This window comes from Lathyrus oleraceus, chromosome 5 (assembly GCF_024323335.1).
Source record: "Lathyrus oleraceus cultivar Zhongwan6 chromosome 5, CAAS_Psat_ZW6_1.0, whole genome shotgun sequence".
NCBI classification, from domain to species: domain Eukaryota; kingdom Viridiplantae; phylum Streptophyta; class Magnoliopsida; order Fabales; family Fabaceae; genus Lathyrus; species Lathyrus oleraceus.
Window position 1 is genome coordinate 500,750,362 of NC_066583.1, and position 27,747 is coordinate 500,778,108.

Genomic DNA, 27,747 nt, shown 5'->3' on the forward strand with positions numbered 1-27,747 from the left:
GTTTACAATTGGTTAACTTGTTTTGGGTGGTTGTGCAAAAAGAAATGACGGGTAGAAACATGTATGATTGTTAATGCTTTTGAGGCGATGGCTCAAGTGATGATGCAAGTGGATGAAGCTTTGCAGGAGAATCGGAATCAGAATGGTGGTGCTGATGAGATCTGTGGGCTGAGAAAGTTTCAAAGGAACAATCTGCCTAAGAAGTTATGATTTCGAGGGTGCTAAAACTTAGATTTAGGATATTGAGAATATCTTCGGAGTTATAGCCTGCACTGATGCACATAAGGTGTTGTTCAAAACGCATATGTTATATGAGAAGGTTGAGTATTGATGGGAGAATACACGTCAGAGGATGGAAGTTGCTAATGCAGAGATTACTTGGGATAATTTCAAGACTGAGTTTCTAGAGAAGTACTTTCCAGCTAATGTTTGCAGTAAGAAGGAGATTGAGTTCTTGCAGCTGAAGTAGGGAAATATGAATGTGGCTGACTATGTTGTTAAGTTCAAGGAGATGTCAAGATTTTGTCCCCACTATAATTGTATTGAAGTTGAAGGTTCGAAGTGTGTGAAGTTTGAGAATGACTTACTGTCATACCCCAAAATTTTCCCTATTTTTTTTTCATTTTTTACCTGGCTTACGACTTTATTCATCTGCATGGATTTAGGAAACATTAATATCATTCATCATGTATATGTGGGTTTCATTCATTTCATCAACATATATTGTATATTTCATCATTTCATCTCCATTTGCAATGATTAGGTCAAAGGCTCTTTAACGATGATGCTTTGCTTAAATCAAGAAGTACTTTGAATTTGAAAAATGGAAATTAAAGAAGTGATTGACTTTTGGTCAACAGAGTCGACACTGTTGACCATATGTTTGATCGATATCCTAGATATTCCTAAACCTATTCATCCTCATTCTCTAAGTCGTTACATCGTGTACAAAAAGAACATACCATGTGCATGGCATATCATGATTTTATAAAAAGATAGAATTCGTACTTGCATCTAAAGCATGGTTTTGATTCACTTCGTGTATTTGAATCATACTGTTTAAATTAAACCATCAAGCACGCATTTCGTAATTTTTGCATAACCTGTATTGTAAGCCATCAACCTAACTTTCATTTTCGTTTTTGATACATTTTCAATTTCTAAGTGATTCACTAAGTCACTTTTCACTTCATGGGTAAATTCCCTAAGCATTCATTGGAACTCATTTCCATACATACACTTTGATCCATAATTCCCTTTTATATTCAAGGTCTTTCAATCCATATACATAAGGTCTAAAAGTCAGAAAATATTGTCTTTACATTTACATGATTTCACTTTATATCACTTTATGTCATTACAAGCATATTGCATGATTTCCATACACAAAAGAATAAAAATAATTTCAAGCTCTTCAATAGTCTTCACTCATACTCCATTCTTTACCATGCTTGTTCATACTCCATTCTTGACCATGTTTGTTCATGCTCCATTACCATGTACCATGTTGCAAAGAAAACAATACAAACAAGTTAGAAATTACATTCACTTCTAAAAATTCAGCACTTACATAACAAAATTAAGCATCATGGGCATTTACAAATACACATGAGAAGTCATCTTAAATTCATATCATTCACTTCTAAAATTTAGCACATGCACATACATTCACATCATATGCAAAATCATTAAAAAACAAGTCAAATTCAATGTTAAGTTATAAAAATTCAGCATGTTATACATATACCATAAATACAAATTCCATACTATGCATCATCCCCATTCCATTTCTATACAACAAGTAAAACACCATAAATCATGTGTATTAAAAAAAATACAACATTCATGTAATACATCATTTCATCCATGAACATCATTTTAAATGCATCCATAAGTCATTCATTCATACCATGTAAATACCCAAACATGTATTCAAGTGATGCCATGTAAATTCATTCAATTTCCTTTAACATTCATAAAAAATTCAGCATATACACATACATGTAAAGTCACATACATCCTTTCTTTAACCACCCTAACTACCTTAAACTTCCACTAATTAACTTCTAACCACTTTGGTCAAATTGCCCAAAGTGCCCAAAACGGTCCCAACTAACTTCTAACCAATTCCTAACCTCTAATCATCTCTCACCTAATTTTATATAATCATTAATCATTTACCCATTAAAGAGATTCTTCTTCACTTTTTGATTTCACCCATTCTTCACTTTCTCTCATGTTTTGACTCTCCATTTTCCAACCTTCTCTCACTAGAGCTCGAATCCATGGTTGTTGAAGCTTCTCATTGAAGTTTCAATCAACTTGAGCATAAACATTCACCATACTTCATATTATAGTTTTCCATGATTCACGCATTGAAAAAGTGGCAAAAGAATCAAGAACAACAAGAAAGAAAATGAAAGAAGAGATGAAGAGGAATTGAATCAAGTGAACACAAAGAATCGTTTACCGTATTGAATTTGCACCACTGTTGAAGAGCCATCGGAGAGGCTCAGGTCGGTTTAGCCTCAAACTTTATTTATCACTCCATGAATGCTTGCTTGTTTGTGCCTTCTATGCTTGCTTGATTGTTTGAGTTATCTTTGTATGCTTGTTTGTGTATTTCCCTTGCCTTTCATCTTGTGTGAACGATTACCGTGAGAATCCAAGCCTTGCCATGAACACACACTTAGAAAATCCAACATCTTGCCCATACCTTGACTTCCTTCATCACCAATTTCAACCTTCATCAAATTCACCATAAACTGCAAGAAACCGCCAAAAACTTCATTCCTAAACCAATTTCCCAAACCAAAATCAACTTGAAACTACAAAAAAACCATTCAAGAAACCATTACAAAACTTGACAATCAATTCACAATCCAAAAAAACAGTCCGTAAGGGGACCGAACCAAGGCCAAAAGAGAAGAAACTCAGTTGAAACATTTTACCGAACACTAGGTGTGCAAGCTATGAAACCGTAACTGAAACGCAATAATTCAATTTACGTAGCCTAAACAATTAAATTCCGATTCGAAAAAATCAGAACCACAAAACCAAACCTATATCAAACTAAAACTGAACCAAGAAACCAAAACACAATAATTGAACCGAAACCGCAATAGGACCGTAACCAAAACAAACAACTTCGAACCAACCGGCTTCTGAACCAAGTCATAATTAAACCTAAATTTAGTCATAACCATGAAGTTATAATACAAACACATCTCTTTACACCAATTTCCAAACACATATCTTTACACCAATTTCTAACTAACATGACAATTATCATCTTTACCTGTTCATTCTCAGCCACACCATAAAATGCTACCGGTTGGAGTTGTTGTGCCGACTCATGGTTCTAAGTCATTGTAAGTAATCCTTTTTGAGAGTCTGACAAGGAGATACCTGTTGTCTATTAAGAAGTATCAATTACTTTTAAAAACCCTCTCTTAAAAGTTATCAATCTAAGAGAAAGTACCAATTCACTCAAATAGTTCTTAAGTCTTATTAATAAGTACTTCTACAGAGACATTCGATTAAAGAGGCACGTGCTTTTAAACTCGTATATCATACTTAGTCATCTTTAAATTATGAATTTCAAACCATTGAACTTTTATATTGTAACACCATAACTACATGTCTAGAATAATTATAACATTAACTTCTAGTACATGATACATTAATTTACAAGTCTGAATCAATAATTCTTTTACAATACAAAAGGTCTAACTGATATATAATTTATTGTACATGAATCTTTAACACAATAAAAATATGCTTCTTTGATCTTTAGTTTCAAATCCATTAGTTGTGAATCCAATCCAAACACATGCTTATATGAAAAATAATATAAAAACATGGGGAGTGAGATACTAATCTTAGTGGATTCCTATCTGAAACCTCGGTCATCCTAGTTCTCAGTTCTACCCTATACATATTTTAGAACGGCCGATCCAATACTCATGAAATTGACCTGATTATAGGGTAAATTGGCATACCCACCAATTGGAGTAGCTGAATAAAAAATCAACATATTTCCCTCTTACCACCCATATCAAGTTACATGCCTTATAATTAGACCATAAGATAAATAAAACTTCTCCATTATCGGATCACCATGGTAAATAGACAAAGCCTCCCATGGATAAATCATTATAGTCGTCATTGGGAATATTAGAATAAATTGGCATATTCCTCAACCGAGATCGTCCGGATGAGCCACATGTCTATTGGTCAGATCACCATGGTAAATTGACATACCATCCCATGAATAAATTGACATATCCTTCACCTAGAATATCATAATAAATCACATATTCCACAATCGACATCTTCAGGATAATGCACACATCCTCCAAGTAAGCACCAAGAATAAATACATATCCTTCAATTGGACCCCAGAACAATTACTTCTTCAAAATTTAAATCCACAATCGCATGAGACGTCTATACATATTCACCTTGATATACTGGATGTCATCCTAAAATATTATCATGTCACATTGCTATCTACCTTAAACTATCACTAAAGGGATCTATCTTGATACACAAGTCAAAACTAGTTCACTAGGTATACTTACGATTCAAGGGTTTATTAACCTAGGTCATGCGATCTTTATTTGATCTTGGTTAAATCCAACCCTAAAGAATCCTAGGTCTAAAACCACTGTCTCAATAACCATGATCAATAACTAGACTAAAATACAAAGTTTGAAACATGCAAATTTAGGGTTTTAGGCCATTTTGACTACATGATTCAAATCAAGAAGTTCCTTGATTTGAATCATGCAAACATAATTGAAAATCATTCAAATCAGACACCTTTGATTCGAATCGTGGATCAGATCAGACAACCCTGATTCGAGGAATGGATCAGATCAGACAACCCTGATTAAAATCATGGATCAAATCAGACAAGTAGAATTGCAGAAATCCCCTTTAGATTTAAATCAAGCAATTCCTTGATTCGAAACAAAGCACTAAAATTCCAAATTTCATAGTTTTACAACATAGAAACTCACCATTTAACACATAATAACCTCTTCCTATAACACTCATCATCTAAGCATAATTTTAGAATGAATAACACAGATTCATTTCCCACGTTCCATTCTAAGCATACCAAGGACTCACACTCATAGAAATTACACAATAATCAAATCACAACTCTTGGAACTAGCATGCAATCATTACTTAAGAGAATTAAGAAAGTGTATTATCATATGCAAGATCTATTTCATAATGTTAATCCATGATCATAACCTAGTTAGAAATCTACCTTAGCAAGAAAGGAGAAGATGATGAAGAAAGGAACTAGCATGCAATCATTACTTAAGAGAATTAAGAGAGTGTATTGTCATATGCAAGATCTACTTCATAATGTATTATCAGATGTATTTTTTGCTCTAGGCAAAAATCATTATTATGACATAGATTTCATTTTTTATTATTTTTTGCAGGAATGTTTATGACATTATAAGGATCTCTTCCACAAAATTTGATTTTTTTTACATGAGATAAATTAAATATGAATTTTTTAAGCGCAAATTTTCTATAAAATGGAAACAACGCAAACATTGACCTATATTGAATTTAGATCTCATACTTTTCAGAGACCTGTCTCATAATACATGAAATCGATCTAGAATCTTTTATAGAATTCCCAATAAATTTTCATTTATTTTGAATTTTTTTTATTGAAACACGTATATATATATATATATATATATATATATATATATATATATATTATTTCTTTTTTTCTAGAGATGAAAACCATTATTATGGTCTATAATACGTTTTTTCCATGAATTTTGGCGTTAATCTTTATGACATTATAAGCACATCCCACACAAAATTTGATTTTTTTTACATGATATAAATTAAATATGAATTTTTTAAGCGTCGATTTTTTATGAAACGGAAACGCAAATGTTGACATATGATTGAATTTTAAGCTAATACTTTTTTGAGACCTATATAGTAACACATTAAATTGATCTTCAAATTTTTACGGCATTCCGAATAAGTCACGGTTTATTTTGATTTTTCGATCGAAACATATATATATATATATATATATATATATATATATATATATATATATATATATATATATATATATGTGTGTGTGTGTGTTTCGATCAAAAAATCAAAATAAATCGAAACTTATTTAGAATGCCATGAAACTTCGCATATCCATTTAATGTATTATTAAAATATCATCTCAAAATTCAATCATATATCAATGTTTGCGGTGTTTTCATTTCATGTAAAATCTGCGTTAAAAAAATTTATATTTAATTCATCTCAAATAAAAAAAAATTATATGAAATATCCTTATAATGTTATAAACTTTCCCCAAAAAAACTCATATAAAAAAACAAATTTTAGATCATAGAATGACATGTTTAAATTAGCTATGAATTAGATAAAAATTAACTACAAATTAATTAAAACTTTTGAGTTTATATATGATGTTCATATTAGCGACGATCTTTCTATCGCTATAACTTTAATGAATATGAAAGATAAAAAATGAGAGAAATTGCCACGTAGCATCCACGTCAGTATTTTTTTATCACAATGTCATTACCATGTGTATGCTCAATCATCAAAAAAGTTCCACGTGACATGTCACATCAGGATCTAATAGTGACATTTACCATCAAATTTTTTGGAGGAACCATTATTTGTAGGAAAATTTTAGAAATATTAAAAACAAAAATAGTTAGTTTTATGAGGATAAAAAATTCATTTAACCAAATTTTTTATCTTACTTATCATATCATATAAGATCGTTGAGAATTGATCAAAATATTTTTGTGATAAAATAGCTATTTTACCTTTTATCCTTTTGATTCCATTAACTCACGAGTGAATTCGTAATCCTTTGATTTGAGATATTAGTATTACATATTATGGATATAGTAGGCAGGTTGAAGCATTTGGGACACTTGCACCCCACTCACTCTTTTATTTTGTTTAATATTTTTAAATAATTTTATTTTTTTATTATTAAAAATTCTAAATGTTGCTCCTACAAATATTAGTAAATATTCTTATAAAAAAATAAATATACAATAACATAAAAAAATAAATTATTGAGTGATTATTTCTTCCCATACATTAAAAAAATACATTCGAGTTGGAAAAAAAATTAAGAAACAATGACTTTAGAATATATAATTGGTAGAGAAATATTATTCATAGATATCTAGGTATCTAATATATAAATACTTTTAATATATGATTTTGATCCACTAATTAAAGTTTCTAAATCCCTCTCAATGTATGGATAACGATCCCCTGCCGTCATTGAAAGATAAACTCACCCAGTCACAATCAAACTATTGTTTAATCAAAATCAAACGGTTCATATAATAAAATTAAATACTTTTTATTTTTAAAAAGTCAGATCAACATTAAATCCGAACCATTCTATAATGATCTAACGGCTATAAATAATGTGACTTTGATTGCGACAAATCGGCGAGTGCAGTGGATCCATTTCCTCCATGTATAATGTATAATGTGAGACTTATGACACCATAATACCCAAGTCCCTATCATAAACCTTGTAACATCAATTGGGAGTAAACATGTATATGTATATTCTCGATTTTCCCTTTAAAATTATGTTACATTGCAACAAAAATTGATTTACAATACCTCATATAAATGACATATCCTTTTAGACTGTGTTTAAAACTTGCTCTATCCTCTATCTATCTCTAAATTTGGCAAAACCAATGTTTTTGCACAGTCAAAAAACTGTATTTCATCAAAATCAGTCTACATTCTATCGAGCTTCTAACAATGAGATTGAAGCTTCATTTATTGAACACCCCTTTGAAGAAGATCCTGTGCTATTTGTGTTTTCTCTTCCATCGTAGAACCCCGGTTCGCATGGTTGTGGGAGTAACTTTTCACCCTTTAACATAAAAACCACAGATGACATGTTAGGCCTATTTTCTGGTTTCCGTTGTACACACAATAGACCCACATGAATAAATCTTAATATTTCTGAACATATGGCTTCATTGTATAATATGTCAGCCATGAACTCTTCTGGCCTTTCTTCAATCCATAGTCTCCACGCCTAAAATGACATCAAAGTTACTGCAAGAGTAAGCTCAATCCTTAATCAAAAGATCGAGAAACATATACACTTCAAAACTTACATGACCAAGAAGGTTTAGATGATGTTGAGGGTCGCAAAATCCACGATTCTTCCTCCCACTAATTATCTCAAGTACAACGACTCCAAAGCTAAAAACATCAGATTTGGTTGAGAAATATCCATGTACTGCATATTCTGGAGGCATATATCCGCTGCAGGAAAGAAAGCGAAATATATTAAAAAAGGTTGTGACATTGCAAAACTGAAATTAGGAAGATAAATAAGCCGAGCATACTATGTTCCCATCACTCTATTTGTGTTAGCCTCGGCATGGTCTCCCATGAATGATCTGGCCAAACCAAAATCAGATATCTTCGGGATCATATCAATATCAAGAAGAATATTGCTTGTCTTGAGATCTCTATGTATGATTCTTAGTGTAGAATCCTGATGGAGATACAACAGCCCTCGAGCAATCCCATCAATAATTTCCAAGCGCTTTGTCCAATCTAGTAATTTACTTCGCGTAGTATCTAATGGATTTCACATTCTTAAGTTAGCATGAGAGTTACATTATGGCAAGAGTAAAACCGTGATCAATAAATTTGGTTTGTGTGAAAGTTTATACCAAAAATAAAGTAATCCAAGCTTCTGTTGGGCATGAATTCGTAGATCAACAACTTTTCATCTTGATGAATAGAACAACCAAGAAGTTTCACAAGATTACGGTGCTGAAGTGTTGCCATTAACTTTACTTCATTTTTGAACTCCTTAGTTCCTTGTCCCGATGTTTCAGAAAGCCTCTTAACAGCAATCTCTTGTCCATCTGCCAATACGCCCTAGTAAAAAATTTCGAAATTTTAGTACCTTCACTACTTTCGTGTAAGAAATTAACTCGGTATGGTAGTGATCAAGACTTTACCTTGTATACCGGTCCAAAGCCACCTTCTCCTAACTTGTTTTGGTAAGAGAAGTTATTTGTGACATTAATCATGGTTGAAAAATCAAATACTGTTGGCAACTCTTCTTCTTTCTTCTCCTTCTTGTGGTTCCATTGAATTAACTTTCTTATGCACCCTGAATTATTGTAAGATACATTATAATAGTTATAATATTAGACTATTGTAGTATATCATGAAATTTACTTATCATAGATTTCTCGCTTGGCTTACCAAGCTTCTTCCTAGACATTGATGTCGCGAATAGAAGAGCGGTAAGTCCTATGATGAACGCAATAACCCCTACGAAAATCGCAGCAAGCTTCATATTCAAGTTTCTCTTATTCTTTGTATGATCTGATAAGGGTTGAAGAAAAATTCGGTCAACAAGCAGTTACAAGCATGATAAAAAATAAAAGAAAATAAGGTTAATCATATGAAATTACCTAGTTCGGAAAATGCCAGTCTTATGTAAATGTCTTGTCCTCGGTCTAAGTGTTTTCTCATGTCCACGACGCTATGAAACCAAAGTAAGCAGCCACTTCCACCATATCTGACATCTAAATTTGCGTATGCAACGCAGGAACAGTTTTTCAAACACACTGTCATACATTCCTCAAGGCTCAAGCTTCTGTTATACCAGGACGATGAAGTGTCTGGCAATTTCATGTTTGTGTACTTCAGAAATCCATCTCCATCGAAACAATTCAGTTTCGTTCTCCTTACACACCCGCCAGACCAATCGGAGGACTCCCATTTCGCTTTAAATTTTGGTATAAAACCATTCAAGCATTCACATATTGGAAAGTCGTTAATATTGCAGTTAGAGTTGATGCCACACAAGGCATAATCATCACACTGGTCTGAAGGACGAGTAACCGTCGCCTCCCAATTCTGTGTTTCATCTGACCATAGAAAACGCTGCGAAGTTCCATATGAATCTAGCACCGTTCTAGAAATAATTGAACTGTTCAAAGTTTCGTATTGATAAGAGACTTCCTTGTCAGTGAACACAAATAAGAGATTATAGATTCTATGCATCGGCCACGAAATTCCACTGAAAAGAAATCCATTCCATGAGCCTGATCTATACAGTAACCTTTCCCCCTTCGCAGTAACCAGTTGGGGAAAGCCACGAGTATCTATCTCATACGAAAACTCACCGTCAGAAGGATCATCAGGACTTTTCCATGATCTTATATATTTATACGGACCAGTAACTAAATTACTTCTCAGCTTCATTCCAGCAAGGAAAGTGTTACCGGGATAATCAAAACTTTCCCAAAAAAAGTTCCCAGTGCTGTTCGCATCTTTCACAACAAGGTTTCCTGAATCCAACAACTGCACAAGAGGTGGTTTCACCACAATTCTCGATGAATTGGAGGACCAGACAACGCCTTTCGAGTCGTCAAGAATAACAAGATTTCCCTGATCATTGAGTTTCAGCAATCCTGTTGAGTTATGTACAGGTGTGTCTCTATTGGCAACCCACACAATAGTCCTAGGTGAAATGTTTTTGTACCATATACCGAAGTATTGGCGCTGTGGATCTCCGAAGTTGAAAAATCCTGCTTCAAAGGTTTCACCTGCAGAAACAAGTGTATCACTATATTGGATAAACTGATTTGGAGCAATAGTAGTAAAGGTGTTCTGTTTAGAGAAAGTTGGCATGGAGCAAAAGAAGAAAGTAAACACCATTAGCATTAGCATCAGCACCTTATGGTTCTCCATTGTGCATGTGTTGTTTGTTCTCATCATTTTCATTTTATCAAATTTCTAAATTCAATTGAGATGGCTTTGTCCAAGTCTTCCCGTATGCTCCAAATTCAAAACAAAGTGGGCAAGTTTGTTTTGTGGACTTGTGTATAATCTAGTCCACTCAGCTTAAATGTTGGTTCGTATGTTGACCAAATGTTAACTCACTCATTTTCAACACTTGGGGGATAAATTTTGGAAATTGTTTTCACACATATGGTAGATTTACATTTCTCTCCTCAAATTATAATAAAAAGATGAAAGGTCAATAGTATACCATCAAAGGACTGACAAAATATAGATGTTGCATTACTGATAGTTGTCGTTCACTCATTATAATATGGCCCTCAAGGTGGTTGTGTAAAAAATTTCACTCATTATAATATGGCCCGCGAGGTGGTTGTGTAAAAAGTTTCATGATTTCAGTGTCTTCTGATATCGTATTATCGTGGTCATTTTCGTGGGTGGTGAAGTCCTACTTGTCCGGTTGAAACCGAAGCAAGTGATGTATAAATTGAAGTTTTATTCAACTCTAAAGTCTAATGTGAAGACTTCTGTATTATAATAGTTACTTGTAAAATGGGTTATTCCAACTGAAACACCAACGGTGACTAATCATTCTAGACACAGTTTCTGAGAAGCGTGTGCATTTGTATAAAGACCACAGGGATATGATGATGATTGAATTCATATGTGGTGTGTAACTAAAATCAACGAATTCTCAAACAATACAAATATAAATGATTTATTGATTTATATAAAAAAAATATATTTATTAAAATATATAAATATAATTTCAATTTTCAAAATTAATTTTAAAAGTTACCCCACAATCCTTCATCTTTATTCATTCCCAAACCCTACCATAAACCTGTAGTCATGTCATGTCACTATTTCAAATATAAATGAGTGATCTTTAATTTGTAAACATTTTTAAAAATAAGTGTTATATATATATTTTAAAGTTTTAAAGTAATGAGTGAATTCGTTTTACGTAGACAAAAATTCATAAAATAGTTACATAAATACGAGTTTATTTTATAACCATTTTTTTCTTTCTTTTTTCTTTTTATATGATAATTTAGATTATATCTATAATTAAGATTATATTAAAATATTATATAAAAATAAAAGGCGGACAACCACATTGTTATCCTTAAAAAAAAAAATTACATATATTTAAATTTTATATTAATTAATTATATATATTGAACAAGTGATTTCAAATATAAAAGAAGTGGATTATATGAATTTAAAAAACAATGTTCATTTAAAATTTCTTTAATGAATAAAAGTACAATTTTATAAAACAAACAAAGAATAGACAATAAAATAAATAAAAAAACTAAATCATAGTAAAGAGCGGGGATATAAAGAGATAAGAGTTGAGAAAATTATATCATGAATTTTATACATATTATATCTAATTATTTGGCCTACTCATGTCTACAAAAATTATTTGTTGAGATTTTCCACTATATAAGATGTTAGTTTTTCAGAGGTTATGTCAACGAACTTTTTTACCATCAAATAAGAGTTTTATAATGCATATCCTGTAAACTAAATACGGGATTTTACTGTTAGCAAAATTTTATGTTTTGGATCTTTATATCATGATTTTCACAGTGTTTTAGGTTCTATAAATAAAACCGTAAAAGCGTACCCGGATCCATGACGTCGATTCTTGTCTGATTTATTAATCCTTGTTTGCAATTGTTTTCTCCTCTCTTCCTTCTTCCTTATTTGTGTCTTTGATGATGAAGATACTTTTGTGTATTTGTGAGAAAATGAGAAGGAATGAGAAATTTTTTGTGTTGGTTGCCTAAATGTGTCCTTTTATAGACACTTTATTTCAACAGTCATATTCCACCCCAAGAGTCATGTCCCAACAGTCATGAAGAGAGAGAAGAGGGATTTGTATTTTGAATTTCAAAATAAAACCCCATTGACTTAATTATCCATCTACCAAAATAATCATCACATTTAAGTGTCTTTTATTTAAGCCAAATATTGTTTACATGAGTCACACCTAATTAATAATAAATTAATCCAACAGTCTCCCACTTGACTCATGTGACATCTTGATGTTTCAATCTTATACCATAATTGTGCACCATTCATTGAAAGCACCAAGTTATTATCTCTAATGAATTGAAATGATCGGATCATGGCGGTCACAAATTATTCATCAACTTGATTCCTTCCATGTATCATGAATCAATTCAATTCAAATAACTTTAGGGGATACAATAATGTGTCTCTCATGTCTTTTCAAAGACACCTAGTCATCACATATTACAATAACATGTATAATATAATATGGATGTCAAAACTCAACAGAAACATAACTTTAATTGAATTCACAATTGTCATACAATACGAACATTAAACTATACTTATATATATACCAAAAATAATACAATGTTAACAAGGACTTTTACATAATGCCCATCCTTTCTACATGACCAATAAATGTTGTGGGCGGTAAACCTTTAGTTAACGGATCCGCTATCATTAAATTTGTTCCAATATGTTTAAATGACACCTTTTGTTTCTGCACTTCTTCTTTCACTGATAAGTATTTCAATTCCATGTGTTTAGCACCTTTGGAATATTTATCATTCTTAGAGAAGAACACAGCTGCAGAATTATCACAATAAATCCTTAGCGGCCTAGCTATACTGTCGACAATACCAAACCCTAAGGTGAAGTTCCGCAACCATAATGATTGAATTGTGGCCTCAAAGCATGCCACGAATTCTCCCTCCATAGTAGAAGTAGCAATGATGGACTATTTTCCACTCTTCCATGATATTGCTCCTCCAGCCAGAAGAAAAACATATCCAAATGTGGATTTTCTTGAGTCCACACATCCTGCAAAGTCTGAATCTGAGTAGCCAACCACTTCAAGGTGATCTGACCTTCTATATGTGAGCATGTAATCTTTGGTTCCTTGTAAGTACCTAAGAACTTTCTTTGCAGCTTTCCAGTGATCCATTCCAGGATTACTTTGATATCGACCTAACATACCAACAGCAAAACTAATATCCGGTCGGGTACATGTTTGGACATACATCAAGCTCCCAACCACTGATGCATAGGGAATAGACTCCATTTCTTTTCGCTCTAATTCATTTTTGGGACATTGCATTTGACTAAACTTGTCCCCTTTCTGAATAGGAACTGTCCCTCCAGAGCATTTGTCCATTCTGAATCTCTCTAAAATTTTATTTATATAGCCTTTCTAAGACATTCCCAATAGTCCTTGTGATCTATTACGGAATATTTCTATTCCTATCACATATGATGCCTCACCCATATCCTTCATTTCAAATTTATTGGAGAGAAACTTCTTTACATCATGTAACAAAGCAAAATCATTGGCAGCAAGTAAAATATCATCAACATATAAGACTAAAATTATGAATTTGCTCCCACTGACCTTCATATAGATACACCGATCTACAGTGTTCTCTACAAAACCATATGACAAAATAGTATTGTTAAATTTAAGATACCATTGTCTAGAAGCCTGCTTTAATCCATATATTGACTTCTTTAATTTACACACTAAATTTTCTTTTCCTGCAGTAACAAATCCTTCAGGTTGAGCCATATACACTTCTTCCTCTAAGGCACCATTTAGAAAGGCGGTTTTTACATCCATTTGGTGAAGCTCTAAGTCATAATGAGCCACCAAAGCCAAAACAATTCTCAAATAGTCTTTCTTTGAAACAGGAGAAAAGGTTTCTTTGTAGTCAACACCATCCTTTTGAGTGAAACCTTTGGCGACAAGTCTAGCTTTATATCTTTCAATATTACCTTTCGAGTCTCGTTTGGTCTTAAAGACCCATTTGCAACCAACTCGTTTTGAACCTTTAGGTAACTCAACTAGATCCCATACATTATTGTCACTCATTGATTTTAACTCTTCTTTCATAGCATTGGACCAATTTTTAGAATTGTCACTTTCCATGGCTTGTTTAAATGATACTGGATCCTCATCAATGCTCAAGTCACATTCATGTTCAAGTGAATAAATAACATAATCATTTGAAATAGCTGGTCTCCTTTGCCTTTCAGACCTTCTTACTGCTATTTCTTGTGTTTCTTCAGTCACTTGTTCTTGCTCATTTGTGACTTGTACATTGTCAACTGGTTCATCAACTATATGTTCATTTTGTGGGTTTTGAATATTAATTTGTTGTCTATTTGGGTTGTATGACGGTACCACAACCAGAGGGACAACAACTTGAGAAGATTCTTTAGGTGAAGAAGATTCTCCACGAGTCTCCCTAATATCCACTTTACGTGATTTCTCACTCCCACTAAACTGTCCATTTTCAATAAACCGAGCATTACCAGACTCAATTATTCTCATACTATGATTAGGACAATAAAATCTATACCCTTTTGATTTTTCAGGATACCCGATAAAAAACCCACTAATGGTTCTGGCATCAAGTTTCTTTTCATGTGGATTATACGCCCTTACTTCGGCTTGGCATCCCCAAACATGAAGATGCCTCAGACTAGGTTTCCTTCCCGTCCATAGTTCATAAGGAGTATTAGGAACTGCCTTGCTAGGAATCCTATTAATCAAATACGTAGCGGTCCTTAATGCGTAGATCCACAATGATAAAGGTACATTACTATAAATTAACATTGACCTAACCATATTCATGAGAGTACGATTCCGCCTCTCAGCCACACCATTTTGTTGTGGTGTGCCTGGCATAGTATATTGTGCACATATGCCACGACTTTCGAGGAACTTTGCAAATGGACCTGGACATTGTCCCTTCTCATTATATTTTCCATAATACTCACCACCTCTATCAGACCTCACTATCTTTACCTTTTTATCTAATTGCCTTTCCACCTCATCAATGAATACTTTTAGCATGTCCACTGATTGAGATTTTTCATGCAATAAATACAAGTAACAATAACGTGAGAAGTCATCAATAAAAGTGATGAAATACTTTTCTCCTCCCCAAGAAGGGAAGTCGAAAGGACCACAAATATCAGTGTGTATCAATTCAAGGAGTTCACTGCTTCTTGTAGACGAATTTTTAGATATTTGTTTGGAATGTTTTCCTTTAATGCAATCCAAACATATATTTCAGTCACCAAAATCTAATTGAGGTAATATTTCACCTTTCATTAACCTCATTACTCTTTCTTTAGATATGTGACCTAACCTTTGATGCCACAAATAAGAAGAACTCTCATTATTTGTACTTCGCTTACTACCAACAATATGTTCAATATTAAATAGAGATTCTTTAAAATTAACATCAAGATTAAAACGATATAAACCATCAACTAAAGTACCAGAACCATAATAATATGTATCTTTAAACAAAGTAAATACACCATTTCCAATCTTAAAATTAAAATTCAATTCATCCAACTTTGCAACAGAAACTAAATTCCTAGCACACCCAGGTAAATAAAGACAACTTTTCAGATCTATATGATATCCAGTATCTAAGACCAATCTATACGTCCCAATTCCCTCTATTCGTGCCTTCATTTTGTTTCCCATATAAAGAAACTTTTCACTTCCTTTTATGGTTTGGATCGAAAGGAATCCCTGCATAATATGTGAAACATGAGTAGTCGCACCCGAATCAAGCCACCAAGTATTATTTGGTACTTCAATAAGATTTGATTCGAAATTTATGGAAACATAAAACATACCTTTCTTTTCGAACCACATCTTCCTTTTAGGACAATCCTTTTTGAAGTGTCCGCTCTCCTTACAGAAATAACATTTCTTTTCCTTTTGGACTCCGCCCTCAATAACCTTTAGAGGAGCTTTTCCCTTCTTCTTGTCCTTCTTGCCGGGCTTGACCTTACTGCAACTGGCTCCATCATGAGTCGTGAGATGAACGGAATGATCTTTCATCTTCTTTAGCCTCCCTTCTTCTTGAACCAACATGACCTTAATTTCTTGAAAGTTCCATTTTTCTTTGATGGTGTTGTAATTCACCTGGAACTGTCCAAACTCAAGAGGAAGCGAGTTAATTATAAATTGTACAAGAAAAGATTCACTCACATCCATACCAAAGGACTTCAACTTTGCTGCCAGATTTCCCATTTGAGTTACATGATCATGAATGGGTTGAGACCATTCAAACTTTTTAGTCGTCAACTCACTCATCAAATTTCCCACAACAGATTTGTCAGTGATTTCAGAATTTGAATACTCTTTAACATTTTTCATGAATTCCCTTGCATTTTCAGTGTTGGGTATAGATGGCTTAACATTGTCAGCCATCGTCATCCGCATCAAGTTCAAAGACAACCTGTTGGACCTTTCCCAATCCTCAAGAAGAGCTTTTTCATCTTCCGTACTGTCCTCCGTAATGGCTGCGGGCTTCTCGTCCATTATCAATGCCATATCCAAGTTCATAACACCCAGTTGAAACTGAATCTTTTCAGACCAATCAGCATAGTTTAGCCCATTGAACTTTGTCATTGCGTTGCCCAAGGCAAACATATTAGTAGCAACTGCAAACATTTACACGTGCTCATGCATTAATGCTTTGAATAAACTTCATGGATTCGAACTAATTGTAACTTTAATCATGTATCTAAATTCACCTTTGGGTGATATCTACATACATTTCAATAACATACTCAAAAGAACATGCATGTCTATCTTTGGATATACAAGCAACAAGTATGATAAAAACTTTAATTTTATTAATTATAAGTCATGATACATCTTTGGATGATCTCTATATATCTTATAATAATAAATACTATTATTTAACATAAACATGTTATTTGTATAGCATCGGATTAAAATTATACACTTTAATAAATTTGATCACTTTGGTGATTGCAAATTTTTAATATAATAATTTCAAAACAATAAATTATATCTATTAAAAAAAATAACGATACACAATTTTAAAACAGTAACATTTAAATGAGATTTAGCATGGCAATGTAGCATATATAGGATATTTTGGATTGTCTATTAACACATGCATTGGAAATTCTGGAACATGTATATAAATTCCAGTGCCATCACCGTAACGTCTTTGAAAAAAAATTCAAAAGCAATTTTATGCATAGCATACATACATATCATGATACTTTCTAATATAAACTATAATTCTCATTAAACAATCACTACTTAAAAAAATAAATAAATCATAATATCGATAATCAACACCGAAAAATCATAATACCGGTAACAATGCTCTGATACCAACTGTTAGCAAAATTTTATATTTTGGATCTTGATATCATGATTTTCACAGTGTTTTAGATTCTATAAATAAAAATTTTGCTAACAGTTGGTATCAGAGCATTGTTACCGGTATTATGATTTTTCGGTGTTGATTATCGGTATTATGATTTTTCAGAGCATTTTTACACCATGACAATCTTAAAACAAACAATGCTTTTACACCAAATGGAGACTTTAACGGACAATCTCACAAACTAAATGAGAGTTTTGAAATGGATATCCTCCAAATTAAACATGAGATTTTACACCATGACAATCTTAAAACAAACAATGTTTTTACACCAAATGAAGATTTTAACGGACAATCTCACAAACCAAATGAGAGCTTTTACATTGGGTTGAACTCGCGAACCAAACGAAAATTATCACGGACAATCTCACAAATCAAACACAAGCTTTTAATGGTTTATCTCACGAACCAAACAACAACTTCTCATAAGAGATATTACACAAGAGACAAAGTTTTATTGGATAAATTATAACAATAACCCCAACACCAGAATAAAAGGCATCACCGATATTTTTCATTCTCAAATCACTAAGGCAATTTAGTGAAAACGAAAGAAATTAAATTGAGAGAGTAGAAAGTGAGAAAGTATGTAAAAAAAAGGTTTTCTAGTGTATTTTGAAAGTGAGGATAAACCCTTTATTTATAGAAAAAAATTTGGCTCAAAAATAAAAAAGATATATGAGCTTTTGAATAACATAGTCAACTAAGCCATATCATAAATCGATTATGAACTTCAAAATACGGCAATCTTAATTCTCAAAAAGGAAAGCCTACAACCATTATGTTCCTTAATTGATTAGGATTGTTCTTAATCAATTAATAAGTTTTATGTATTACTCTAAACAATTGGTTAAGATCCCAAAACGATTATGCAGTGTATACAAACTTCCTAAATAATCAGGATCACTATTGGTCAATCTCCTAAGCACCTTGATGGTTCTCAATAGGTTTTAAGGTGTTTTGGAAACTTTAGAGAGGATTAAATATATTTTTAGCTGAGTATGTTCATTGCTTTAATAATTTAAAAATGACTATAATATCTTTTACAATACGATGATCACTCAGACACACATCATGTGAGCTTTCACACTTTCTCTATTTCACCATCTTGAAGCTTCGAGATCCCCTATTTAATTCATCAATGATTTAATACTTCATATGAGAGTTGGCTTCTTCTAACTAATGAGGATTGATAGAGCTTCTTAATAGACACCATCATCAGAGATTGCTTGACCATAGACCATCAAGGATTCCAATGAATGCCCTTTGACATTAGGTGTTGTCCTTGTTGAGATTGACTTTGACATATTGATCTCACAAATTAAAAAATTTGATCTTGATATAACATCTTGATCATCACTTTAGATGAAGACTTCACATCATAATGTTGTCATCATCAAAACCATTATGAGTATCTAACTGCTGAAAATTTTGTACCAGCAAGCAAATAATAGATAAACAAATAAAAAATTGAAGTGAGTGCAAAAGAGGTAAGTCGATCATGACGTTATTTTTAGGCAGCCCTAACCATGCAAGTGGATCTGGTTTGTTATAAATGAGGCAACCCATCAAATACTACAAAGGTTATTGTGAAAAAGAATGAAGTATTTTGACAACTATTTTTACTTGGTTGCTCCTTTAACTAAGGAAGCACACATGAATATTTTCGGTTGGGGTCTGGTTCTCCTTCTAGTTGCTCTGATATAATTCACAAGTATTAGACTCATAAGCACTACCCGGTGGGAGTTGCTTCGTAAACTTATAAGGAAGATGACCTGACCTTGGAGGAGTTATGTTTGAAAATCTAGTTGGTGGTTTTCTGCAAGGAACTTTGTTGCATCGGTCGTATTTCGAGAAACCAGATGAAGAAGTGCATTCAGACTCGCTGGTTGGTGGATGCCAAATCAAATGGGAGAGAAATAAAATATTCGGTAAGTAGTGCCATGACCTTATCTTCCTCATTCATTTTTTCTTGAATTCCTTCTAATGTTTGCTTTCGGATGTAAGAAGAACGAGGACATGATGCAGTAGATGTTGATATATTTGGATGTTATAATATGAATTAGTTTGATGAATTAGGGTTAGAGGACGGGAAAGATGAAATAAATGTGTTAAAAATTGGAATTTTTAAGAAATTAGGTGAAGTCATTCGATCGATTGCACGTGTGAAAAATTAGAAAAATCTGAAAATTAAACTATAACAATCGATTAATTCCCCTACTCAATGAATTGTTCTTAGCCAAAATTTAAAAAATTGGAAAGGCAAAATGGAGGAATCATGAAAATTAATTTCCCCCATATGTCAATCGATTGATGCTAGTTGAATTTTGAAAAATTGCTGAGTTGAGACTTATTATTTTATCTGATTATTTTTTGCATAACTTTAATTATTTAAATCCAAATGAGTTGAGACTTATCATTTTTCCCATATTTTTTCCGGGTATTTTAAAATTTTCATATATTTGATTTTATTTTTAATTTGCATCAGTTGTATAGCATAACATACATTTCATCCTGAATAATACCTAAAATGTTGGCCAGAATAAATTCTTGGATATACGGACAGATCGGTTGAATCATTTTTCAAATACATGTAAAAACAGCGGGTAAAAAATCTCAAAATCAAGCTTGCAAACATCAGTATTATTAATCTATGACTCACGTAGTTTCACCTGATGTGCTCGTTATATTTGTCGATTATTTTTTCAGTCGCGTTTTGATCAGCATATGCTTGTTTAACCGATCAAAGTTTATTTCAAAATTAAATCAAACAGTGTATTTTTTCCGATTGTTTTATTTCATATTGATCATTTTAATGTGTTCAGTTTAACTTTTCGGATACTTTTGCGCTTGACTTTTATTCGTTTTTAGTAGTTTTATTTTATGCTTGCATTTTAAGTTTGCATATGCAATGCAAGAACAGTTTTTCAGACACACTGTCTTACACTCCTCAAGGTTAAAGCTCCTGTCAAACCAGGACGATGAAGTGTCTGGAAATTTCATGTTTGTGTACTTCAGAAATCCATTTCCATCGAGACAATTCAATTTCGTTCTCCTTACACACACGCCAGACCAATCCGACGAGTCCCATTTTGTTTAAAATTTAAGTATAAAACCATCCAAGCATTCACACATTGGGAAGTCATTAATATTGCAGTTAGAGTTGATAGTGATACCACACAAGGCATAATTATCACATTGGTCTGCAGGACGAGTAACTGTCGCCCCCCAATTCTGTGTTTTATCTGACCATAGAAAGCGTTGCGAAGTTCCATATGGATCTAACACCGTTCTAGAAATAATTGAACTGTCCAAAGTTTCGTATTGATAAGAGACTTCCTTGTCAGTGAACACAAATAAGAGATTATAGATTCTATGCATCGGCCACGAAACTCCGCTGAAAAGAAATCCATTCCATGAACCTGATCTATACAGTAACCTTCCTCCCTTTGCAGTAACCAGTTGTGGAAAACCACGAGTATCTATCTGATACGAAAAATCACCGTCAGAAGGATCATCAGGACTTTTCCATGATCTGATATATTTACATGTTTATGGTAGGTTTGATTTGGTTCAATTCGATTTTCTAAGTCCATGAACAACCCTATTCATATTTATGGTAGGTAGATTTACATTTCTCTCCTCAAATTATAATAAGATAAAAGGTGAAACACAAAATCATCAACACCATAAAAAAGGCAAAAGCTATTTTGTTCTAATTTTATTAGAAAGATGTGCATTATTAATGTAGATGAGTCTACTTTTTATCAGAGGAATGTCAAGAGTGTTCGTGCTTCTTAGTGTATGTTAGATTTTTATAATATGGCCACATGCTTCTTGTCAAAATGAAAATGATATAAAGTTCCAAACAAGAAGAAGAAGCAAGTGATGTACAAATTGAAGTCTTATTCAACTTTAAAGTCTACTTCAATGAAGACTTTTGTGTTATATAGTTGCTTGTGAAATGGCTTGTTCCAACTGAAACATCTCCGATGACTATTCATCTATAAAACACGGTCACCGAAAACATGACACTGACTCTGAAACGTTGACATCAAGCACAGATATTGAAAACACAACACAAATTCTGAAACATCCGGATCGAACATAAACATCGAAAACACGACACCAACTCTAAAACATAGAGACTGATAATAATTTAAAAGAAATGAATAAACTAAACCTAATAGAAAATTTCTCATATGCGTGTACATTGTATAAAGACCACAACATATGATGCTGATTGAACTGATATGTGGTGTGTAAAATAAACGGATCTCCAAACATTACAAATATAAATGATTTATATAAAAAAATATATTGATTAAAATATATAAATAGAATTGTAATTTTTTATTAACTCTAAAACTCACCCCAAAATCTTTCATCTTCATGCTAGCATAAACCTGCCACAAACAAACGGTGTCTCGAACACCTTAAATGATTTTTTTAAGGTTGTGTATTTAATTCTTTTAAATTTAAAAATATTATTTATTTTTAAATTATTTAACATAATAATGGTGCATATTATATTTTTTCTCTTATAATATAGGTTTAGACAATAATGGGATGAATTATTATTGAGTTTCTTTTTTCTAGTTACAATCTAATAAATTCTTGATTTTTATACTCCTACTTCTACTACAGCTCTGAATTACAATCTGATAAATTCCTGATTTTTATACTCCTACTTTTACTAATGCAGTGCCTAATTTTAAGTTTTTATTGGGTTTGAGGCTCATTCATAATAAATTTGAGACTTCGGTAAATATGTAATTTGTCGATTGTTAAATATGTAATTTGTCGTGCCGAAGTTGAAATAATGTGTTTGTATTCGACGGGGATCGAAAGATATATTAGTGTGTGTCGAAATATCATACAACAAATTTTGTATTAACTATATTTGACAGAAAGTCAAATACAACTTGTCGAAGCATGCTGTCGAAACATGTAAATGTCGAAGGAGTCGACAGAGTCAAAGAAGATTGACTTAACTTAGTTTTAGTTGAGTTAGAAATTTTGTGATTACTTGAAGTTCGTCATCTATAAATAGAGAGGAGATTTATTTCATTTGTAAGTAAGAATAACAAGTTTTGTAGTAACAGTGTGTAGTTTCAGAAATCACAGTTGTGATTGACACACATTATAGCAAACATTCTTCTTCTTCCTCAAGAATTTCTCTTTTCTCTCATTTTCAATTCTATTCATTGCTTCTTTCAATTCTCTGTGTAGTGTAGAATCACCTTCCAATCAATGAGTGATTGTTTCATCTGGGTAAAGGGTGAAGAATAAGAGGCGTGATCAGTCAGAAAGATTGATTCGACTAACTTCAAGATTGAAGTTTTCCTAACATCTGGTATCTAGAGCACTGACTATGTGATCTTTGGGACGCACTGAATCAAGATGAATCATCCTAACAGACATTTTCAAGCAAATCTTCCAATCTTAAATGGTAAGAATTATGAAAATTCGTGCAAGCATATGAAGGTTGTTTTATGTTATCAAAGTATTTGGAATCTTGTGAATAATGGAGTAACACCAATTCGAGAGAATGCTACAGATAAAGAAAAGATTGCACACAAAGATTTGAAGAAGAAGGATTATAAGGCTCTTTTTTTAATCCATCAATGTATTGATCCATAAAACTTTGAGAAAGTTAATGATGTAGATTTAACAAAGGAGGCATGGGACATCATGTATAAATCATTTGGAGGCACAAAGAATGTGAAGGAAGTTAGGTTACAAATTCACAAAAAATGTATAATTGCTTCAAATGAAAGACAATGAAAATGTGATTGATTTCTTAATAAGAGTAACAAGACTGGTGATTCAAATCAAAACGTGTGGAGGAGTGTTGACATTAAAATATATAGTGTCAAAGATTTTGAGGTCATTACATCTAAAGTTCGATCATGTGGCAGTAGCCATAGAAGAATCGAAGAACTTGTCAAGTATGACAAAAGAAGAGCTTCAAGGGACGCTTAAATATCACGAACAAAGAATGGCTGAAAGAACTACAAGCAAGTCGAAGACTGAAGTGGATTTGCAGACTCGGATGACTAAAGAAAAGAAAGGCAAAGGAAAATGAAATATAGGCAAAGGCAGAGGAAACCATCAAGAAGGTAGTTCATGAAATCAAATATAATCTTCTAACCAAGGAAGTCACAGAGGTGGTACTACAGATAGAAGAGGTGATGTAAGAAAACCTAATAAAATTCATATTCAGTGCTACAATTGTCAAAGATATGACCATTATGGAAACCAATGTCGAGGAGGAAAGAAAGATCAAGAAAGCAGTGCAAAGCTTGCAGAAGACAAAGTGATGATAATGATCACAACAACAAAAAATATTCAAAGATCAATGGTATCTCGACTCAGGATGTTCGTCACACATGACTAGAAGAAAACATTGGTTTATCAACATCAGTCCCTCGTCAAAGAACAAGGTAAAATTTGCAAATATAAATACCTTATCTGCTGAAGGTATTGGTGATGTTCTGATTAGGAGAACGGATGATAACTGATCATTAATTTCTAATATGTTTTACATACCTTGCATGAAGAGTAATCGGCTAAGTATAGGTCATTTGATCGAGAGGAATTACAAAGTATTGATCGAAGATAGAATAATGAGAGTAATCGACTCTAGTAACAGGTTAATCTTGAAGGCTCTTATGTCTTAGAATAGAAGCTTGAGTGCATTTTCCTTTAAAAAATGTTTTGAATGATGACAAAACCAGAAAACTTAGTATTTGTGTATATTTGACCTTATCCTTTATATCTAGATGTGCATTTTCATCTTAGGATACTTAAAATCAGGTTAGAAATATTTTTACAAGTTAAAATTGAGTTTTTATGTGAAAAACTAGGTTAGAGGTTGATACATCCAAGCCATAGGTCGACACATACTGAAGGTTTTACAAAACCAAAGTTGTTGCCTTCTACGTGTCAACACACAAGCCCATTAGATCAACACAAATATGTTTAGGTCGACACGTTATAGCTTGAGGTCAATACATAATGAAGGTTATTATAAAACCAAAGTTGGTGTCTTCTATGTGTCGACACATAAGCTCTTTAGGTCGACACATAACTCGTTTAGGTCGACTCATGCATGCTTGAGGTCGACGCATGTTGAGCCTTTGGCAAAACCAAAGTCTCTTCCTGCTTAAGGTTGACAGCTAGGTTGTCTTAGGTCGACACATAGAAGCTAAAATACCTTTAATTATGGGTTGACACACTCATAACTTAGGTTGACACATACTGCCTTAAATATTCCAAACTTATAATTTTTCTAAAAAAATTTTTGTGTTATTTTTCGTACACACACACACACAACCACACACGCATGCATGCACGCACACGCACACGCACACGCATGTACACACACACACACACACACGCACACATGTGCTCGCACACACACACACACACACGCACATACACACACACACATGCACGCACACATGCACGCGTGCACATACACACACACACACACACACATGCACGCGCACACACGCAGACACACACACACACACACACACACACACACACACACACACACACACACATATATATATATATATATATATATATATATATATATATGCATCCTTTTCAAAACATTGAAACCAAGAATATACTAAGAATTTTTTATCATCATCTTCAACCTTTTTCTAAGCATACACACAACAACTACACATAATCATTTTTGTTGGGTTCCATCTACATACAAGCTTGATAAGGTCCACTTTAGGATTTGTATAATCGAAATGGGTTGAGATTTCTTTGGGGGTTTCATTAATAATATCAATTCGGGTTTTCACTCCAATATCAAGGGTGATTTGGGGTGGGGGGTTGCCACAAGATTTTGAATTTTGAATGCAATTTGTATAATTTAAGAAGTTTTCCACAGTTTGTGGGCAGAGAGAAACTCTGTAGAATTTTAATTCTTTTTCTCCTTCATCGTTCTTTACTTTCTTTCTTTCTCCATTGTTCTTCTCTTTTCATTATTATTGTATGAGTGATAACGATCTTGTTCATCAGGATTGATTGAAATTCTTCATAGGTTGTGGTGGATTTCCAACATCTGGTATCAGAGCTCTGGTTTAAACGATTCATGGGAAGAAAATCACCAAGGAAACAAATCATCCAAACGAGCATTTTCCAAAAAATCTTTTGATTCTCAAGAACAACAATTATTAGAATTGGTGCAAGCAGATAAAGGTTGTGTTCTATTATCAAGATCTTTGGGATCTTGTCAAAGAAGGAGTATCAACGCTTGCAGAAGACATGACAGATGAAGAAAAGGATGCACAAAAAGAATTGAAGAAGAAAGATTATAAATCTCTATTTATAATTCATCAATATGTTGATGCAGATAACTTTGAAAAGGTTAATGATGCAGAGTCAGCGAAAGAAGCATGGGAATTTCTAGAGAAATCGTTTGGAGGTGCAGAGAAGGTGAAAGACGTGAGGTTATAAACTCAGAAAAGGACATATGAATTACTTCAGATGCAAGACAATGAAAGCATAACTGATTTGTTCACAAGGTTACGAAACTGGTAAATCAAATGAAGGTATGTGGAGAAGTGTTGACATCAAGATTTGTTGTTAGAAAGATCTTGAGTGATATGGGTTTGCAGGCGCAATCAACAAAAGAAAGGAAAGGAAAAGGAAGCTGGAATGATAACAAAGGCAGAGGAGGCTATAATAATTCGACTAGTCGAAATCAGCAAGAATGAAACCGATCGAATAAGAGAAAACCCTGAAAGTAAGGCAACCAAAGAGGTGGTGTTGCATGTAGAGGAAGATGTGGTGGTCAAAAGCCAGAGAAGAGTCACATTCAGTGTTACAATTGTCAGAAGTATGGTCACTATTCTAGTGATTGTCCAGAAAAGCAGAAGAATCAAGAAACTTATGCAAAGCTGGCGAAACATGAAGAAGAAAAGACGTTGCTGATGGTTACAACAAGAGATGAAAAGAGATTCAAGGACCAATGATACTTGGACTCGGGATGCTCATCACACATGTCTGGAAGGAAAGGTTTGTTTGTCAGCATAAATACCTCAACGAAGAACACGGTGAAATTTGTAAATGACAACACTCTAGCAGCTGAAGGTGTTGGCAATGTTCTGATTATGAGGAAAGATGACAAGAGGTCAGTAATTTCAAATGTGTTGTAGATACCGGGCATGAAGAGAAATTTGCTCAGCATAGGGCAATTAGTAGAAAAGAATTACAAGGTGTCGATCAAAGACAAGATGATGAGAGTTCTCAACTCAAATAGAAGGTTGATCTTGAAGGATCCAATATCTCAGAATAAAACCTTCAAGATTGAACTAAATATGATGGAGCATAAGTGCCTTGCAACAACAGCTAGCAGAGATGAATGAATATGGCATTATAGACTTCACCATCTCAATTTCAAAGGCATCAGAGATTTGAAGAGAAGAAATATGGTTTTAAGATTACCAGAAATCGACATTCCAAATGAAGTGTGTCAAGAATGTGTGCATGCGAAGCAACATAAGAACAACTTAAGTAAGGATGCAGGAAGCAGGTCGAAGAAAATTCTTGAAGTCATATACTCTGATGTATGTGGTCCTCTCCAGGTGGATTCGATTGGAGGTAACAAATACTTTGTGAC

General features: G+C 33.1%; 2 protein-coding genes and 1 long non-coding RNA gene across 5 annotated transcripts; all 3 read right to left on the minus strand.

Moving 5' to 3' along the window:
• Positions 1 to 1,211: 1,211 nt before the first annotated feature.
• On the minus strand, positions 1,212 to 3,621 carry LOC127085758 (uncharacterized). Its single transcript, XR_007789259.1, has 2 exons — positions 3,299 to 3,621; positions 1,212 to 2,765 (listed from the first exon to the last, which is right to left on the minus strand). It is a non-coding gene; the product is annotated as an uncharacterized LOC127085758 (long non-coding RNA).
• Positions 3,622 to 7,592: 3,971 nt separating this feature from the next.
• Positions 7,593 to 11,037, minus strand: LOC127085759 (G-type lectin S-receptor-like serine/threonine-protein kinase At4g27290). Of its 3 annotated transcripts, none has more exons than XM_051026282.1 (8): positions 10,780 to 11,029; positions 9,510 to 10,649; positions 9,298 to 9,420; positions 9,048 to 9,202; positions 8,754 to 8,964; positions 8,421 to 8,658; positions 8,187 to 8,337; positions 7,593 to 8,104 (listed from the first exon to the last, which is right to left on the minus strand). In XM_051026282.1, exons 2-8 carry the CDS (start codon positions 10,303 to 10,305, stop codon positions 7,805 to 7,807), a joined length of 1,974 nt encoding a protein of 657 aa, XP_050882239.1. In that variant the 5' UTR covers positions 10,306 to 10,649; positions 10,780 to 11,029; the 3' UTR covers positions 7,593 to 7,804. The 3 variants fall into 3 exon arrangements, with proteins under 3 accessions (XP_050882239.1, XP_050882240.1, XP_050882238.1); XM_051026283.1 differs by having other exon boundaries at positions 10,759 to 11,029; XM_051026281.1 differs by having other exon boundaries at positions 9,510 to 11,037.
• Positions 11,038 to 13,609: 2,572 nt separating this feature from the next.
• LOC127081610 (secreted RxLR effector protein 161-like) lies at positions 13,610 to 14,026 on the minus strand. The gene has a single exon (XM_051021854.1). It carries the CDS (start codon positions 14,024 to 14,026, stop codon positions 13,610 to 13,612), a length of 417 nt encoding a protein of 138 aa, XP_050877811.1.
• Positions 14,027 to 27,747: the final 13,721 nt, after the last annotated feature.